At 40.5% G+C, this 18,679-nt stretch overlaps 1 protein-coding gene across 3 annotated transcripts in view; it reads left to right on the forward strand.

Annotated features, from left to right (window-relative positions):
• The window catches only part of CREB5 (cAMP responsive element binding protein 5), a 254,644-nt gene that overhangs the window by 139,451 nt on the left and 96,514 nt on the right, over positions 1-18,679 (forward strand). Inside the window, exon 1 of one of the 3 annotated variants that reach the window (XM_064413129.1) lies at positions 15,867-15,995. The exons of the other annotated variants lie outside the window; for them this stretch is intronic. Coding sequence (XP_064269199.1) covers positions 15,949-15,995 — 47 coding nt within the window. The 5' untranslated portion in view covers positions 15,867-15,948. Of the gene's footprint in view, positions 1-15,866; positions 15,996-18,679 lie in introns of those variants that run through there. 3 annotated transcript variants of the gene reach the window in all.

Below are 18,679 nucleotides of genomic sequence, written 5' to 3' on the forward strand. Positions count from 1 at the left end.
CGAGGTCTGACTAGTTGAGACTGATGAAGTCTGAACACAGACTTTGAGGGATTTCTAATGGTATAATCAGGAGGTGGCTGCTGAGCTTCAGAACATGTCATTTTCGGGCTTCAGTGTTTCTCTTAAAGCTTAAAGGTCACCTCACGATTCCTAAAAAAGTAGTGAACAGAGCTTCCTGAATGGTTTTGTTGGTTGGTTTTGGGTTTTTTCTTTTTTTGTTTTTGTTTTACAAAATTGACAGTGTAGTCAAGAACCTCTTAGGTAAAGGAGATAAATATAATGGAAGAGCAAAGAGTGGGAGAAGAGAGAACTTGTGTAATAACATATTCTTCCTGGATGTCATAGACCATCTGCAAATAATGAGCACACTGAACGAAAGGCAGAACCTGGTTAAGTATTGTGTCAGGAGAGCCTGTGATCTCAGGCTATTAAATACTACAGCACTCCTTCAGAGCATCATAATTCAAAAGGAAGGTGACAGGGTGGTACCCATGAGCTGCTGCCTGGCATCAGGCTGGAAGGGAGGGGGAAGCAAGATCAGAGCAGGCTTTGGGATGAAAGGAGGTTATCTCATTTTCATAAGGAAGATTGCTCGAATACCTGCTTTGACCTCTTGTGTTAGAGCATGAATTTCAATGAAGGGATAAATGGTGACATCTCACCCCTTTGCCAGTTTTTGAGGATTGAGCTGTGTTATATTAAATTGTGCTTGGAAATCTCTGGTTAATACATTTAGAGAAACAGCTCTCAGAAACATCTACCTCCCTTTCTTCCTCCTTAAAACAGTAATGAATCCAAATTGCTAATAAAATACAAGAGCTCAAAGATGTTGTACACAGACCATGTTTCTGGGCTGAGTATTTTTTTAATGTCCGTTTTCCCACAGCTGTTAAAATGTTACAATCATTAAGGTATCAAAACTGTCTAGCCAAGAAGAGAGACTTTTCTTTCTTTACACTCTTGAATTGTTTGACTATTTTGTTTAGAAGGGCTCAATTCCTTGCTTCATTCTGTGGAGAAAGTAAACTTGTAATCTGTCTGTACTGTAAATCTTAGTTAAGAGCCATTCATTGCAGAATAAACTATGCTTTCTCCTGTGAAGCTATTATTCTAACAAATAAGATTATGTGCCTGCAGACGAAGAAAGGAGATTAACAGATACATGTTGTTCTATATGCATTTTGAAACTGTTTTCTTAAATTGTAGGAAAAATTCATTTAAAGGTTATGTTTATTAAAAAATAAAAAAGTACTGACATTCAGGTTTTATTTCTGCTTTGCCATGGGTTGCCAAGCAAAACCAGGGAGGCTGTGCTGTAGTTTGGAATTAGAAAAGGACTTGTTGAAGGGATCAGGAATATTTTGAAGTGTATGTATTTATTGCAGGAAATGAGGTCCTTTTTGTATGAGCACAGGGAGCAATCAAAGGACCAAGGATGTCTTCCCTTTTGCAGCCCTGGACCCCTGTACTCAGCATCCCAACCCAAGAGCATGTTTTTTCTCAGGGCCACATGCCAACACTGCTCAGGCTGTGTTAAACCTTTCTTCTTATTACATTTTCATGCTGCCTCTTCATCTCCCTCCAATGTGACAGCAATCAACCCACACGGCTTTCCCTACAAAATAACTTGGCAAAAGCTTTCCCCCCCATCATCCTTATTACTGAGTAACTTTATGGGGTTTTTTTGTCTTTGTTCAAAAGAGAACAAAAAAGAATCAACAGAGAAAGGAAGGATAGTTTCAAGGTAGTTTAACCTGGACTTTAGCAATGTATATTATGGGAGTATGTTCATCCCCAGGTTTTTTAATGCAGGGTGCAAGAGGCCCTGTCAGCTGAAAGGGTTATCAGCTAATACCAGCACCATCATTTCTGTTCCATGGGGGATCCAAAATGCCCTGAACTCAGCAGCTAAACTGGTACCCAACTGATGAGAAAACCCCCAGGAAAAGTTGGTGGGTTTCTTGAGGTCATACAAAAATATTGGGGAATGTCTTCCTTTCCCCTTTATGCATACTTCATCTTTTTTCTTCTTCAAATAAAACGGATCTGACAGTTCCACAAGCATTAATAAATTTTTCATCATTTGCAACATTGTTTATTTTCTTAGATGTGAAACTCAGATGTTCTGTGGGACTTTTTGAGGAAAGAATGGTGGAAAACACTGGTTACATCTATGTAAAAAAGCCAAGTGAGCCAGATCACAAAATTAATCGTGCTTAGACATCTTAAAAATGGGAAATTTTTGCAGTCATCCCCCTAAAATCATGGCACAGTTTTTAAAGCCTTTTTAATGTCATGTGTTTTAAGCTCTTTTCGGTGGGGCGGAATTATTGTTTTAGAGTTAATATAAATAGGAAGAAATCTGTAATCCCAAAGCTATAAATATTTTGCTTTCATAAAAATTATGGAACCATTGAGCTATATGGCTGGAGGGGACTTCAAGTGTTCATCCAGTGCTCTGCCCAAAGTAGGATTAAGTAACATCTACATCATTTCTGACAGAAATATCTTTAATGTGTTTTTGACAACCTCCAGAAATGTAGAGCAGACATCCTATTGCTGTGCTTAACTCTATTCACTGTAAGACAAGTTTTTCTTTCAGGCTAACCCAAACCCTCCCTGATGCAAAAGCAAAAGTTCCTTTTATTTTTTATTCTACTTAATATAGAAATGGAGAGAGATATTATTTCTTCTGTTGTCTTCAGCAGCCTCTTGTGTATTTGAAAATGCATTATCTCCACCTCTGCCTTGTATTCACTAGAACAACCGTGTTGCTTAGTCCATCCTTAGTCATGTTCTAGACTTCAGTGTATTTCTCCAGCTGTCCAAAGGCTTCTCCTCTGCCTGACGCCCCCTTTAGCTAGGAACAGTACCTAAAAGTGGATCTGGTACTTCCAATGGGACCTACCGAAGCAAAGGAAAGGATTCATACACCTGTGTTCAAAAATTTGGGTAGGAAATAAAAAATTCACTTCCTACCAGTGAACACCAAGAAGTCCAGCAACACTTAAAGAGGGTTCCCATTTGAAACGCAATGTTTGCCACTGAAAAAACTAGAAATAATTTTTTTCACTTATTCAAACCAAGGGAACTCTGCAAAGAGGACTGCTCAGCAGCAATGACTTCTTTGTTTTAATTGCAGAACCCATAGCATCACTAATAAATCATGACAATGTGACAAATGACCCATCTCAGCTGAGGATCCTGCCTGAAACCCCATTTGGTTAATGGTGTTGCACCTACCAAGGTTTCCGCGGGAGTGGTTGGTTCAGAGCTGACTCCAGGGGAAGTGTGCCACCTACTGAATCACCAGCTCTGCTTCCTGAAGCACCCTGGGATTTCCTTGGAGGGCTCCCAAATGCATTTGGCCAAGACCAACCCTGTTTAGCTTATGAGAGCAGACCAGATCACAGCCTGAGGCTGTTATGGCTGCTGGCCATATTACTCATTGGGGATGTTTAGTCATGTATCTCTATGAAGGGAGACCATATTGCATTAAATGTCTCAAGTTAGTTCTGCATATATTGTTTGTAAATTGCTTTGTGAGCCTTTCTGAGTGGAAAGAGCTGCATATGTATAAAATATTAAGACTTAATGGAGTGTATATAACATGTATGTATACCTTGAGGTAATTTTTATAATAACCATTCACATATAGCTGTGACATTGAAAATGTAATAAAACAGAGCAGGAAGGCAGCCTCTCTTAAGTTCTGCTGTTTCAGTTCTGAATTATTCTGATTTAACTGTTGAAAGTCTAGCTTTGATACTTAAATGTTGCTAAATTTCAACAACATGGTTTAAATCTAATAGAAGTGAGTACTAGGATAAATACTGTACAGCTTACATTAATTGGAATGCAATTCCACTTGACTTGCAGTAAGCCCTTATTGATATTTTATTATTAATAAATTCACAAATGGTAGATGTCTTTGCAATAACACACCTAATTTTCTCATTCTAGGCAGCACACCCCCCTTCCAGTAGGTAACTTACAGCAGTAGTGTCCACATCTCCCAATATTAGGAAGAGTCATAATCTTAGGAGAGTGGATGCTGCTGTATTGTATGAGATATTTGCTCCCTCCCTCTCTCTAACTTTTGCAGGGGATAAGAATTAGGCAAAACAGACACTGGTAGCTGAGTATCCTCACTATGGAGTGGACTATTGCAGTTGATTTGGTTTCAAAAGTACAGATAAACCCCAACAACTACAAACCAGCATGGTTTACACCTCTGTCCAAATTACTAAACTTGAAATTATTTTTTTTGTTTCTTTTAGAGCAACTAGCCCTAAAATATGTCTTGTCTTCTGTGAACAGTCTCTGATCCTGGCATTAATACCCCTTATGACATCCCTGTCTGCAGTCTTTGCCTCACTGTACCCCTGCTTTGACTGTGTACAGCAGGAATTGAAAATAAAAAAGCATTAAAGAACTGCTGGCACCTTGTGGTAAATGTTTGAAAAACATTTTTAGCAACAGTTTAGACTGTAAAACACAAGAATTTTATCAGTCATAAAAACCATTCTGAGGAAAAAAGATCCATACTATTTTATTCTTCTATGACCCTTCAGTCCATTTTCTGCTTGCTGCCTACAATGCTACCTGGCACATGCTAAAAAAAAACTTTTTTAAAAAGCAGTTTGCAAAGTTACAGTGGGCCTGGCTGCTTTCAAATGTTATGCAGTTTTTTTTGCAAGGCTACTGAGTGAGAGGCACGACTACTGGGCCAGAGCCGATTTGTACGCAGGAAAGAAAGCTCAGCTCAATGGAAATATGTTTAGGCAGAGAAGATAACTCAGATGTTTCCTTGTGCTGGTTTTGCTTCTTATTAACTCAATGCAGAGAGGCAATATGAAATTTGTGACTTGGGTGGGATTTGAGAAAGGCAGAGCAGTGGTGTGGTGAACTAAGTTGGGAGGCTTTGCTCAGGAAGAATGAGGCTTCAAGGAGCATTATTTCCAGGGAAGTGATGGGGTGGAAGGGAGCAGAACTGCAAAGGTCACAAATGTAGCCAAGGGTAGGCTGAGTAACTGAGAACAGGAAGAATAAGATTGGTATCATAGACCAGGAGACCCAACAGGTTAGATCAAATATATGTGTGAAGAAGACAAAACAGAAAGCTGTTATATGAAAACATTGCTTGGGAATGAGCTGAGCTGTGTTTCAGACAGTATATCAGCCTGTCTCTCAACTGTGCTTGCTTCTAAATTCACTAGCATGCTGCACTTTACAGACCTTTTTCTTTCTATAAAATTTTTATAGAAGCCAGGTTAGCTGAAATTAAAAAATGGAGCTGTTTTTCTTAGATGCATGATTTCAAGCTTAGCGAGAAAACTTGGGGAAAATATATTTGGCTTGAACAAAACAAAACTTTGAAGGGCTTCACCAAATAGAATCTAATTTTTATCAATGCCCTTTTAAACATGTTTTAGTGGACTGCTTTCATGGCAAAGTTCAACTTTGTTCCCAGGGTTTCTGACTGGGTTTTTTACACATTTTGCTATCCTTATAAAAGGCAAAATGGTTTAAGGAAATATTTTTAAAAATATTCATTATCTGGCAAAGACAAGGCTTGCTGTATTTCAGCCTAAAAAGGGAAAGTTTTGGAGGTTTTAAAAATTAACTAAAATAGGGAGATAGAATGAAAATGAAGATACAACTGCCAACATAAGTTTTCGTGTCATTCATTCTAAATCTTTTAAAAACATCAGCTTTATCTTTTTGCATAGTCACATTTAGTATATATGCATAATGCTTTGTGTATGATAATATCTGTTATCTAGGTGTGTGTTTGTGAGAGATATGTCCCTACATATGGGGCATATCTCTCAAAAATACCTCTACATATGGGTGTTATGAGTACAGCAGTGAGGCACTTAAAATCAAAGCAGTCATAACCTAGAAGTAATCCTGGTTTTGCTTTGTATTTACCCAGTTGGCTCTCGATTGACTAAATCCTTGGAGCTGCTTTTGGGTAGCTGCAGCTTGCATTTCTTTTACTGTACTTGTAAGTATTTAATATGTTTTTGTTTGAGCACTATGGAAATGCTGACCAGCTAAGGAATGAGATGCAACTGAATAGAGATTTTCTGACTTGACTCCAAAATATAGAGGACCAAGAATCTTATAAGCTGTCCTGGGTAAAAGTTAGGTGATTACTGTGAGGGCTGCCCATCTTTATGTGTCTTTAGGCTGGAGGCACAGAATTGCTAACATGGACAATCAAAGCAAAATAAAAACACGAGAAAGTGAAGACATATTAACTGACCAATAAAAATAATAACATTCATGATAATCAAGCAACCAGACTGTAACTTGTGCTCTGAACCTTGCCAAATTTGGGGCTGCTGGCAAGCCACCAAGAATAGCACATCCAACAGACAAGGGCCCCTCATCTGCGAGAGCCTCGCTGCGGTCTCCAGAGAGCTTTGCCCTATGAACCGACGGCGAGAGCATCCCAGCCTGTCCGAGCAAACCCCTGAGATCGCTGGGAAGGGAGACTCAGCTAAACTTGTGTGCTGTGTGAATTGAGATTAAATGAAGGGACTCAGTTGTTATTTAGTAAAAACAGTTTCCTAGGTTACCTTGGAGTAATTTTTACTGTGTTGGTATGATGTAATCAGCTGGTTTAACATTTAAAGCTAGTAAAAAATGTGCATTTTTTTTTTTTTTTAAAGATGTGCCTAATCACTTTCATTTTGCACCCACTTAGCTCAATATTAATTGTTTGCATTGGCTGAGGATTTACAAACAGGCTTAGGAGTGTAATAATTTAGATTTCTACATCTGATGGCCTGAAAGTTAGAGGGAGTAAAGAGTTTTGTCAGACTCCTAGATCTTTCCTCCCACACATGCTGGCCACCAGATAAATCATGTGTATGAGTTTATAGTGGAGTCAGTGCTGGATGTTAAGCAACACCCAGAAGTGAAGTTCTTGAAATAATTTCCTGTGAAAGCAACAGTAGACAGATTTGTAATCACAGATCACGACATTAATCAAGTAAACAAACCATCCATTTTTTCCTGTGACATTATTGAAATCCCTTTTAGGAGCACTGAAAATTGTACATAATGACACTGCCTAATAACAAGCATAACTGGAGCAAAATGGTACGCAGTGCAGGCAGCTTCTCAGGTCTGTGGAGCACAGATGTAAAATTCCTCTCTAAAATGTGCTGAGTGCCAGCAGACATCTGAAATACTGCTTAAATATTCTAGTAGTATTAATGCAACTACTTATCTCCGTTGTAATTAAAACATTTTTCCTCTTTAAAATTTTACAAAAAAGTTGCTTGTTGCACTCTGTCAGCCAAGAGAAATTTCAAGCAGGGCTGAGAGTGAACCTGTAAAAAAGGGTAAACTTTGTCCTGCACTGCTATTCACTCCGACGAATTTCCACTCAGTAAAAGCTGCTGACAGCTGCAGGCTGCTTGACAACTGCAGCTAATGTGGGGGAGTCTGTCCTAGGAAATAGGACAGGTAGGTTTCACTCAATGTGCTTTAAGATGAGGTTTGCTGGAGAGGAGAGAACTGTGTGGTGTTGAAAGGGAAAGGGCCAGGTAAGGGGAGGCTGCTTGTGGGGCTACACAGTGTCCAATATAATCCTGATTTGGTTTAGTGTTATGTTCTCATTAATGATGGTAATGAAAGTATGTCAAGTCCTGCTGGTGACGCAGGCTTTGGAGACATTGGCAATACTGAGACAGACCTGGATATCACACAAAAGAAAACAAAAAAGGAAAACCAACCCAAAAAACATGGATGAGCTTTGAGTACTGAAGTAATAGTAATGGAATTAAATTCAGTATTAAAAAATGCAAGGCTGTGCCTGGGGGGACTAATAAAAATTTCTAGAAGCAGAAGAAGAAGCTGGGAGCTCATCATCTGGAAATGTCTGTGTAGGAGGAGGGCTCATGGATTGGAGTAAGTGGTCATGGAGCGGCAGCAAGCTTCTGTGATGATTTGCTCATTTCCTAGGAACTAGTACTTGTAAATAACACTTATCAGGAAGATGGCTTTCCAAAGGGGATGGGAAGTGTGAGATGGCAGGATGGATTGATCTGGGTCTAATTTTAATACTGATGAAAGCATGCTAGGGAAGGTGGGGAAGGTTGCAGGAGGAAAACTTTGGTGATTAAGGGATACAGAGAAAGTTGATGTGTTCAGCAGAAAGGGCTGGGAAAAAGGTCTTTGCAGCAGGAGTCTGGGCAGATATGAAAGAGGTACAATTACATTGGTAAAAGCCAGAGAAAATGATGTTGCAACTATTGACGTGCAGGGTGGTGAGACATATGTTCCGGTTATGAAGCAATTACAAGAATATATAAGCCCTGAAGTGTTTTCAAGCTAAATTCAGGTTGGCATTCCATGATTCCATTCCAATAATTAACACACAAAAGCTTGAACATAAAGAATTAGGACAGTAGAAGAATTCTAGATCCTAAGAATTTAAATTCATGCTACTCGAAAGGAGGAAAGAAAAAGTTTTGGGCAGACAAGAGAGAAAGAGTAAAGGCTGAGGATTTGGAAAGTTAAAAACTGAGGGGACAGATCTCAGCTAAAGGAGAAATCGACTGAAGGGCTGCTTCTCTTGCATCAAAACTATTCAGTTATAATCACAGAAATGTTCGCTTACGTTACGTCTTGGGCTATGAGTGAACTCTGCAGGTTCTCAGATGAGTTAGTCATCATTGTCTTAATCTGTTTATCCTGTTTCCATAATAAATATATTTTTCCCTTTAAACAAGTTTAAAGTTTAGTTTGTTTGCTGTTTGTTTTTCTTTAAATTGAGCTGTGGACTATTTTTCAACCTGGTGCACTTTTTCCAATACAGAATTTACAGAAGTGCCTAATTTGTATGGGGTGCAGTCACTAAGGACAAGCAGAACCATTTGGGTTTGTACAGCAGCAGGAACAAGCTAGTGTTAGAGGGTATCCAAGCAGAAGACTGTGTAAATCTAGTAGAAACAGTTTGAGAAACAGTTTGTGTGGAATGTGTATGTACTCACTGTGTACTTCAGAGTACATGCATGTTTTGTACAGATACTTTTTTATTCCGTAGTTTCTTTGGTGGTGTTTTTTTTGTTTTTGTTTTTGTTTTTTTTTTTTTTTACGCAAGAACGGAAAAGCTGTATGTTTTGTATTTCGTAGAAACTGATGTCGAAACTAAAGCAGCATCCTGCACCACAGAATGTGAAAGTGAAGCTACAAATTATTTCTCTTTCATTTATCATCACAGTAAAACAAGTGGTGTAACTCTGACTCTGATCCTTTCCCGTCAGTCCTGAAAGGTTTTATCTGTGTGTCTACAAGAGATCTGTTTGGTTTTAGTATGTTTGGAGTTAATAGATAGACATACATTTTTCAGAAGAAAAGCACTGGAAGACTAAACAAGTGTGTAAATCCTAAAACCATAAGTGGGTACAGATGGACCTCACTTGATTTCAGAAAGGGTCTATCAGATAATGATTCTGTGGCTGGAGAAGTTCCTATGAAAGAAAATGAAATGGATTTCCTTGTTAACTCCTATTAAAAAAAAAAAAAAGAAGAAAATACATTAATTATTCCCTTTTAAAATATCTAGTCATCTAATAGCTTTATAAGTTTTACAGCTGACTTGTAATACTGGAAACTTTACATCACATTATGTTTCAATGAGAGTCACTGCAAATAGGGAATTTCAGGCTGGCCCTTGGTTGTGGCTGCATCTCAATTTTTGTGCTGCAGACCTGTATGATTTTTAAGAAATGTTAAAAAATTCTAATTTGCACAAGAAGGGGCTGGTGTTTAGGTGTCAAGATTCTGGATAGAAATTAATTTCAGATTCTTGGATAAAGACAAGTTGAAAAGAGTACCTCCTGGATCATGAATTTTCATCATCCTGATAGTGAATGAAGGTTGTAAAGCCTGTGTGTGAGGATAAACCAGGATAAACAGAATTACTTGGCTACTTGTAATTCATGGAACTCCAAAGCTTAAGTCAGTTTGTTCAGCAAGAGTCCAGAAAAATTTCCTAGTGAACTGTTATAGCTGTTCATTTTCAAGAAATAAATATTGCACTATCAGCTGGATCACTAACAAAAGAGGGCGTATCTTAAAAACAAGTTATCTTGTGCAAGTTTTTATCAAATAGTACTATGAATTTGTCCTGCTGTAATGAGGTTGATCTGAGTCCGAGCGCTCTCCTTTTCCAGTTGGAACTGAGTTCCAGATACTTGCCTGTTAAAAAAAAAAAAAAAGTTTCATTAGAACATTAATTATTGTAATCATGCTGAAAAATAAAGATGACAGCTAACAAAAATGCATGGAGATGACAGTTTAGGGGAAGGATAAAATTTGGTTCAGTGCTAACATTTGTTTTAGAGCTCTACTCTTTATTTTTCAATGCATACCATACTGTACTTCAGAGAAAATATTTTTTAATTGCAGCATATATGTTTGCTCTTTCAATCCAAATTCTGATATTTCAGTTTACTTTTCTGTCTGCAAGAAGTAAAATGAAAGAGCATCAAAACCAGATCCTTTTTTCTGTTATAATCTTTGAGATACAGCTATATGTGATAAAGCTTTCACTGTATCCAAGACAAAACCTGTTGAGTTTTGACTAAAGATTAAGATATTTGAGATCTAGGGTCAAGATATTTAGTGTAGATGTATGGCAAAACTTCTCTGAGCAAATCCACATTTTGACCAGCACATACTAATTATTTATTTGAGCAATTAGAATCGCAGGGGGGCAAGGGAACCTCCTATTCATTATGCATGAATATGAAAGATTACACGATGTTTGTTACCTAATTGCAGCTGTTTGCTTCTGTCCTTAGTCAACATATCCCCTCTGCATTGGCTGGCTGGCTGTGATCTCCTGTGTTGGGGGTAATTGCACCGTATCACTTTCAATGGCTGGCCTGCAAGATGCTCTGTGATCCTTCTGGGTAGAAGGTTCCACTGAAATGTAAAATGTTATTAATTATTTTGCATAAATTGCTACATTATTTGTCTTGGGTATTTGTGGTTTACAGCTCCAATAAAAGAGGAGGCTGACCACACTGCATGACTCAGTGATATGTAATTGGATACAAAGCTCTTCATTTCCAGGTCAGCCACTTGCCACTGGCCCATGGATACTTGGTGAGTATAAAGTAGGTAGGCTATTCTACTCCCTAGTAGTTGAATGTTCCCAACCCAAACCCCCCATGTGGCTTTAACATGCTTAGGACTGGTAGTGGGAAAGTTTTTCTTGAGATCCTTTTTGAAGATACCTTGCCAAAATGTTCTGGGGAAGTCTACTGGCCGTCATGCCCGTTTCACATTTCTGTCTCCAGAGAAGTTGGACCCAAACTTTGACAGTTCTTCTTCCTTAAACATTTTCAGTGAGGTGTTTCTAATAGAGCAGTATGTTTGAGCATGTGTATGGGAGTGGGAGGTCTTTGTTCCAGGTTTCATTTTGACTTCATCCAATCCAGTGCTTATCTTAGAGTGCTTATGTTCAATAAATCTGGGGTAGTTCTCACAAAGGATATTTCCAGATATTTTATTCCATTACAATTTGAAGAGTTCACAGGAAAACCTTTGATACAGCTAATGCTGTATCACTTTGATCTGAGTCTTCTTAAACAAAGAAAGCCTTTTTCTGAAGAACCAAAGTGGTGTGGGAACATGTACCCCATTTTCTTATGAGTAACTTGAAGAATCCATGCTTAGTACTGCTTTACTTTAGTTTCTTCTGAAATTGTGGGTATTTACATTTTTATGTCCTTGCCAGTGACAGCTAGCCTGCCCAGACAGCCTCCCTTGTTCAGACATTTGTGCAGACAGTCCCTCTGTCCACTACAAAAAAAAACTTGGGACACCCAAGTTGAACTAAATGCTGAATACCACCACATGGGTTTGCAGTGGTCTGTAACTGAAAAGGTTCACTGGAAGCAATTTGCAAAAAAATCCTTAGGAAACCACCTGGATGGTTATTTTAAATTAAAAAAGGAAGAGATGCCACTTTAAAAAAATAATTTTTAATACTGGGTTTAAGGTTCCATACATGTGATAGTCATTAAAGCTTATTTAACCCTGAAATTATCTGGCCTCTTTAATTCCACAGGGACTGTAAGGCTCTTGGGTTAGAAATGAAAAATAATGTCAGAACGAAAATGAGACTTTCCTGAATGCAGGACCATTATTACAGAATATTTTCTTAATCAAGCCTCTTTAAGTGCCAAGCAGTGGAGGGAAAAAAATAATCTGGTTATGTTGCTTTTATCCACAGGGCCTTTGCTAATGCTTTGGACCACTGACTGACATAGGCAAAAGCCAGTCCCAAGGGCTGGATGAGACACACTCACCTAAAATGCATGTAGGACCTGTGATTTGTCCATCCACAATCTCAACTGCAGTACACCCAGTTCCTTTTTACAATACGCATTTGGGATAATCCCAGTGCACTCTGACGTTTGGGCTCTTAAAAGTCAGAGCTTTCTGGTTGTTGAGACTGGAAACTTTCAGCAGGAGCAGTGATTTTTGTCAAGTTTCAGTTACACCAAACATCTGTGGTGTGCCCCACCACCCTTTCCCCAAGGATGAAACATTCTGCAGGGAGGGTGTTGCAAGAATTCCTGAACTAGACAGCTAAGCTGGAGTCATAACTGTGCTGGCCAGGGCCCTAGCTTGAAGGAGGCTCCCATTAGAATTAAAACATCCCATAACTCTCATCACAACAGCCCTATTCTTGATGAACATGGAAATTTAAGGCTGGGGTTGGAATGGGGGGAGAATGAAAAGACAGACAAGTAAACAGATAAAGAGGGAGCTCTTGCATGCAAGTGGAATTTCCTCTGAGCACAGGACATTCTTTATCATTAACTGGTCTGTCACAGGAAGGAAAAGGGGAAAACAGTGTTTCCTGTTAGGGGGAAGGAAAAAATCAATGGGCTTTGGAAATACCTGCCTGGAAAGAACTTTTTGTTCTCCCATCAGCAAGAACAAATAAGTTTTTAACTCCTTTAGAGCATGATGTCTGTTTTAAAACAATTTCTTGAAATAAGACTTCAGCGTAAACATGTAATTTAGAAATGCAGTTCAGACTGCTTTGGTCTTTCTTGTTCATTTCAGAAAATGCTCTTACTCCTACAAATACCTTGTATAAGATACTGTTTTGAAAGCAGTTTAATTCTTTTGAGTCTGTGTCTATGAACATAATAATAATTAGAAGGGCCGTTTGCCATACACACACAGTCACTCCTGTGATATTATGGTTAAGATGCTTACAGATGGGCAATGGTCAGCTATTGCTTCTGGTGAACAGAAATTTCTTTTGGAAAGAGAAGGCTTGCCAAACAAGTCCTCAAAGCCTCCGCAGGACAATGAACTACCCTGCGGCTCCTGCATCACCTCTTTGGATGCGTTTTGCTTTGAATGTCTATGGTGGTAGACATGTGGGTTTCTCAGAAGAGTGAGAAGAGGCCCAAAGACTGCAGGAATGTATGTATTATATGCAAAAGCAGCCTCATGGTAACATCAGTTGCCCAGGGTAATCCTTTTTCTCTTTAGAGTGCAGCTTCCTTCTCTGCAAAGCTGGACCAGGGGATTTGAAGTTGTTCCTGAGTTGTAGCCACATTCCCGTGTTCTAAGCCAGGGGTCTGTCCTGGCCCGTGACCAAGTTTACAGCAATGCCAGTGGATAACTGAATGAGCAGAAGCTATGTAATCCAGCAGTGTAAATGTAAGAAGACAAAATAAAAAGAAGGAAGGAGGGAAGATGACCTCTTAGACATGCACAGAAAAATGGGTGGAAGTTTCATTTTTTTAAATGGAGAGGGAGAAGTGGGATAAGCTTAAAATGAAACTATCAGCAAGGCTGGAATTAAAAGAGGGCTTTAGGAATGATCTAACTTTTATTTTATTACATGACAGAAGACAAAAAATCAATAGCTGGTAATTCAGACATAAATGAGTTATACAGGCCATTGACACAATGGACCAAACTTTATAACAACCACATCTGATGCTGTCAAGCCACAGGCTTCAGTGGCGCCAGTAATAATTATGGCTGATCACCTCTAATTCAGAGCTGCCTTGCTTGATAAAGGTGTCACTCTGAGTGGCTGCAGCCTCAGTATCTATTGAGGATGTCATCCAGCAGGTCAGGTTGCTGTGGAGAACTGTGTTTTTTTAATTGAAGAGGACAAACCCTTAGTTTTCTCCTCTTCTCATTCTGTCTATAAAAATCATATATATCTTAAACAAAAAAATCACTTGAATTCATTACTAAATCTATTTGAATTCAAGATCAAACTATGACAGAAGCTAATAGTGTTGATCCATAGAAATCAACACTATATATATTCTAAACTATATATCAACACGATATATATTCTAAAAATAATTTAAAAGCATAAGAGTATTCTCAGGAGGAGACTTTGGTGCTTTACAATATTCTCTGTTGTACTGCTGCTGTAATCAATTAAAGAACCCACCCCAAAAAAACCCCAATGTGGTAAAATGCTGCTAGGCAATAGAAATTGATTTTCCATAAACTCACATCATCATAAGGAAGAAAAGGAAGCACACTGACTTTCCTGTTTTCCTACTGTTTTCTAAATTTGAGGGGCATAAGTGCATCCACTGGGTGTTGGAAAACTGAGTTTCACTCAGAGATATGAGGTGAAGCGGCTTTGTGAAATAATTCTTGATCTATAAAGAAAGGAAACAAACACTTTTATGGTGTTTCATGTGCCATTAATACTTACATCCGCAGTTTGAAGTTAAAATGATTAGTCTTTGAATTTCTCAGTGATGCTATGTGTGCTTAGACATTTACTACTATTATTATTATTATTATTATTATTATTATTATTATTATTATTATGAATGTTATTGTTATTGCTTAGGCTTTACATTCTTTTGTTGACCAACTGCTTGGTACTGCGTTGACTACAATCAATTGGGAGTGATCAACAGTGAGGATGCCCTCTGTGGGGGAGGACATGAGAGGTATTTCAGCCACAACCACTGTGGCATTTAGCATCAGGAGCACTTTGACGAGGCAGAGCACTTTACACCACAGTAGCTTATCCTTGTGTGCGTGAAAGTTTATTATAGGTTAGAAACATTCTCTATGCTTAAAGAAACCAGACTTGTGAGAGAAACACGGGAAAAGGCACTAAGAGCATCACAGCAGTGAGTTAGTTATAAGCTTGCTGTGCTGTGTGGCTTTTCTGGTACTTTTTCCTGTTGTGGGGAAAGAAAGTGCCTTGCACCTGTGTGTTTGGATACGGAGGAATACGGTGCAAGAAACAGCCCCGTCGTTTTCCTTCACAAACGCGGGGCTCAGTTCCAGGTGCGCTCTGCTGAGGCAGAGAAATCCCGGTCCGAGGCATAACCTGCAAAGCAGCGCTCTCCATCTCCCGGACCCCCACACACCCGCTGCTCCCCGGCTCCTCCGCTGCCCTCCTCAACTCAGGCTCCATCTCCTTCCTCTGCCAGTGGCCGGATCTTCCCGAAGCGCGGACCGTGCGGGCGCTGGGGAGCGATGCAGGATCTCCCGGTGATCCCCAGTCCATCCTGTCAGCCCCGTGCCCGGTCCCAGGGTTTTCCTGCGCTCCGGCCGGCAGCTGCGCAGGCCCTTCACGGGCAGCACTGTTTCTTTCTCTGTTTACTCGTTTCCAATGGCAATTGCAGAACCGAGTCTCAGTACGTCTGGAACTTGGCCTGGGGCTGTTTTGGTTACATTGAAGTTTTTGCTTCAGCGCTGCCAGATTTAAATGGTGACTTCACCAGCACTGAGCTAAAAAGGAGAAAAGGGGAGGAGGGAGGTAGTGCAGCGAGCGGGAGCGAGGGAGAGGGCCAGGGCATTACATCATCGCTTGGACGGGAATCAAATGGGAAGGATATGACTCACTCGGGCTAGTTAAGCTTTGGCTCAAGTTCTACATACACTCATTCCAGGGCTCTCATGTTCTGCACCTCAGCAGGGAATTCAGGCTCAGTGATGTCCATGAGGTTTGTTTTTAATTTTCTTTTCCTTTTCTGATTTCTATATAGTTTCCCCCCCTCCTCGCCTTCCTCCTCCTCCTCTCCTCCTCCCCTCCCGAGTTCCCCTTTCCCACTCTTTTCCACTTCTACAGAGTTTGTTTTCTGGTGCGTGTAACCTTAGCTCTTAGGAGCAGAAGCTGCTTTTTCGACCAAACCAAACCCAAACAAGGAGCACAGCAAACTTGAGCGAAGTTTGGTAGTTTGTTGTGGTTTGGTGTCCCCCCCTCCATCATTATGTTGCTCCTAATCGGAGGAGACAGGGAGAGAGTTAAAATGCGGGAACCAATCGCTTGGACGGTGATGTAATGCTGGAACTGCAGGGTTGTTAAGTAATGTGAGAGGAAGGGGGTCAGGGTTGCAAAGCATTTACCTGCTGTCAAGGGGCTTTAAGTTTATTATCAATTGCAGTGACTGTAACTGGCTTCAGACTGCACTCTCTAATTATTCACAGACTCCCCTTTTTTATCTTTTATTATTAAAAGTAAAACTATATTACGGTATTTTAAAAAATGTGATATTATCACAGCTGCGAATTATTTTCCACTGGGGTTTTTTGATATTTTTAAAATGGCTTGAAACTGGATGTCTCTTTCACAAAAAGCCCGGAGAGAGCAAAAAGAAAAGAGAAAGGCAAAAAGGGGTGGTTCTTCGAGCGTGGCTGGCGAATTTGAAACTGTTTGAAGAAAGCAGTTCAGCCTCTGCCTAGCGGAGCGAGCAAAAGCTTCTACTGTTGGAAATCCGCTGTAGAAAATAAGGCGTTTAAGGGAGGCAGTTTGCAGAGCTCATCTCAACGAGTCTCAGCTTTTCATCCCTACCACTTGTCAGCAGGATCCTGATCCTCAGCTTACCCCGGGCTCGTGGCTGTCTTGCCTTTGCTGGGACCGCAGAGGTCCCGACCCTGCACAGCAGATCCCCTCCTGTCACGGTTCTGCTCTCCAGAGCTGCCGGGCTCTTGGGGCACCTGCCTACATGGATTTCCTTTACAGGACAGAGCGCTGCGCTTGTCTTATTAAGTCTGTCAATCTCCCTGCAGACCTTTTAGTCTTTTTTTCCCACATAGCTAACAGCCTCTAGATCTGATGGGAAGCGAGGAAAGGTACCTCGAGTTCTGTGAGCACTTTGCCCTTACGGTGGGCCACAGAGTTTAACACTAAGCCCGTGCTGGGGCATTGGTTGTGTTTAGGTGTGGGATGAATGCGAGCTATCAGGTGTGTGTCGGTGTCCTGAGGATACCCGTTCTGCCCGCAGGAGTTCTGCATCAGGTTTCTGTGTCAAGAGCTGTCAGCTCTTAAAGTATGGCTCTCAGAAGTGCCTCTTTCAAAGGGAATTTTTGTCTCTCAGGGAAGCACAGTATTGGTACCCATTGGAATTGCAGTGAACTACCGATTTGCTTGGTTAACTAAAGATAGCCTTAAACATGCTTTTGAGGGTTTATTGATTTTTTTTTCTTTTTTATAACCTGTATTGAGGACTGACTGAGCAAAATAGCAATCAGTGTTGTTCTGTGGTTGGTGGCAAAACCTTCCTCTCTCTTTCCGAACAAGCCAAGAGCCCATGGCCAGCGCCTGCCTTCCCTTCTCCCTGGTAGCCCTCTGCAAAGCCATCTTATTTGGACCTGTTGTGCTCCTGCGCTTTATTCACAGGTTTTCCCAAACTACCCCTAAGTGATTTTCAAGCTCCTCAGTCAACTGCTCAAGCACAAACAGTTGCTCACGGGCCAAACCTTTATGGCAGGGGAGCGCAGCGCTAGGCCGCGCGCGGGCCTGGCCCGTGTTGCAGTGCAGATATACCATATGGACCGGATTGCGCAGTGCTCTGCTGAGGAGGTGTGGGTTGGGGAGGGCGCTGTGCTGCTGCAGGAGTTCCCGTAGGATTTCTGACTCATACTTTCTCCTAGAAATGTTGGGAAGTGCAGCTCCACAGACCATCAAAATGAAGCATAGTAGATTCTTCCCTTTGCCTGCCCACTTTAGATGCTGGGATGAACTTGTCTTCGCTCTTTCCCTTCCTGCCTTTTCTGGCTGGAGACTTCAGGAAAAGTCCGTCAGTGTTGCCCTAGGATAGTGTCTAGCCATGCTGGCAAGATGCTCAGCAGAGGATAAGAGACTGTTGCACTCCATCTTTCCTCTGCATAAATGCATCCCTGCTATTTCTTTTATAAAAACACATGTAAAAGACGTTTTGCAGAGTGGCCTGAAAGTCTTTGGGTATCGGATTGCATTCCACAGGGGATCAGAGTCTCACTTGTCTGGTATCAGCTATTAACATGTCACCTGTCTGGAAGGGCAGCAAAAGAGAATGCTGTGGTGGTCTGGACAGTGTGGACTGACTGATGACCCTGCTGGGTACTCAAACTTTCACAAATTACCCGCCCTGCTGATTCACACTCAGTGAAGTTAGGTAGAGGGTGTAAAGATGTAAATCCTTCTTGCCTTTCAGAAGTGCACTGCAACTCTAAGTTAGAATTTACTGCTGCTGCTTCACTGATTTCAACACAGCATCACAGGAAAAACAGTAGTAAAAGCTTCTTTCAAAAAGCTGCAGTTGTGAATTCCGTATGCATACACACACAGGTGTGCGTATGTATGCATGTATATTGGTCCTTGAAGCAACAAAACATATAATTAATGAAGCATAACTGTCCAGGTGAG

This window comes from Passer domesticus, chromosome 1 (genome assembly GCF_036417665.1).
Source record: "Passer domesticus isolate bPasDom1 chromosome 1, bPasDom1.hap1, whole genome shotgun sequence".
Lineage (NCBI taxonomy): Eukaryota > Metazoa > Chordata > Aves > Passeriformes > Passeridae > Passer > Passer domesticus.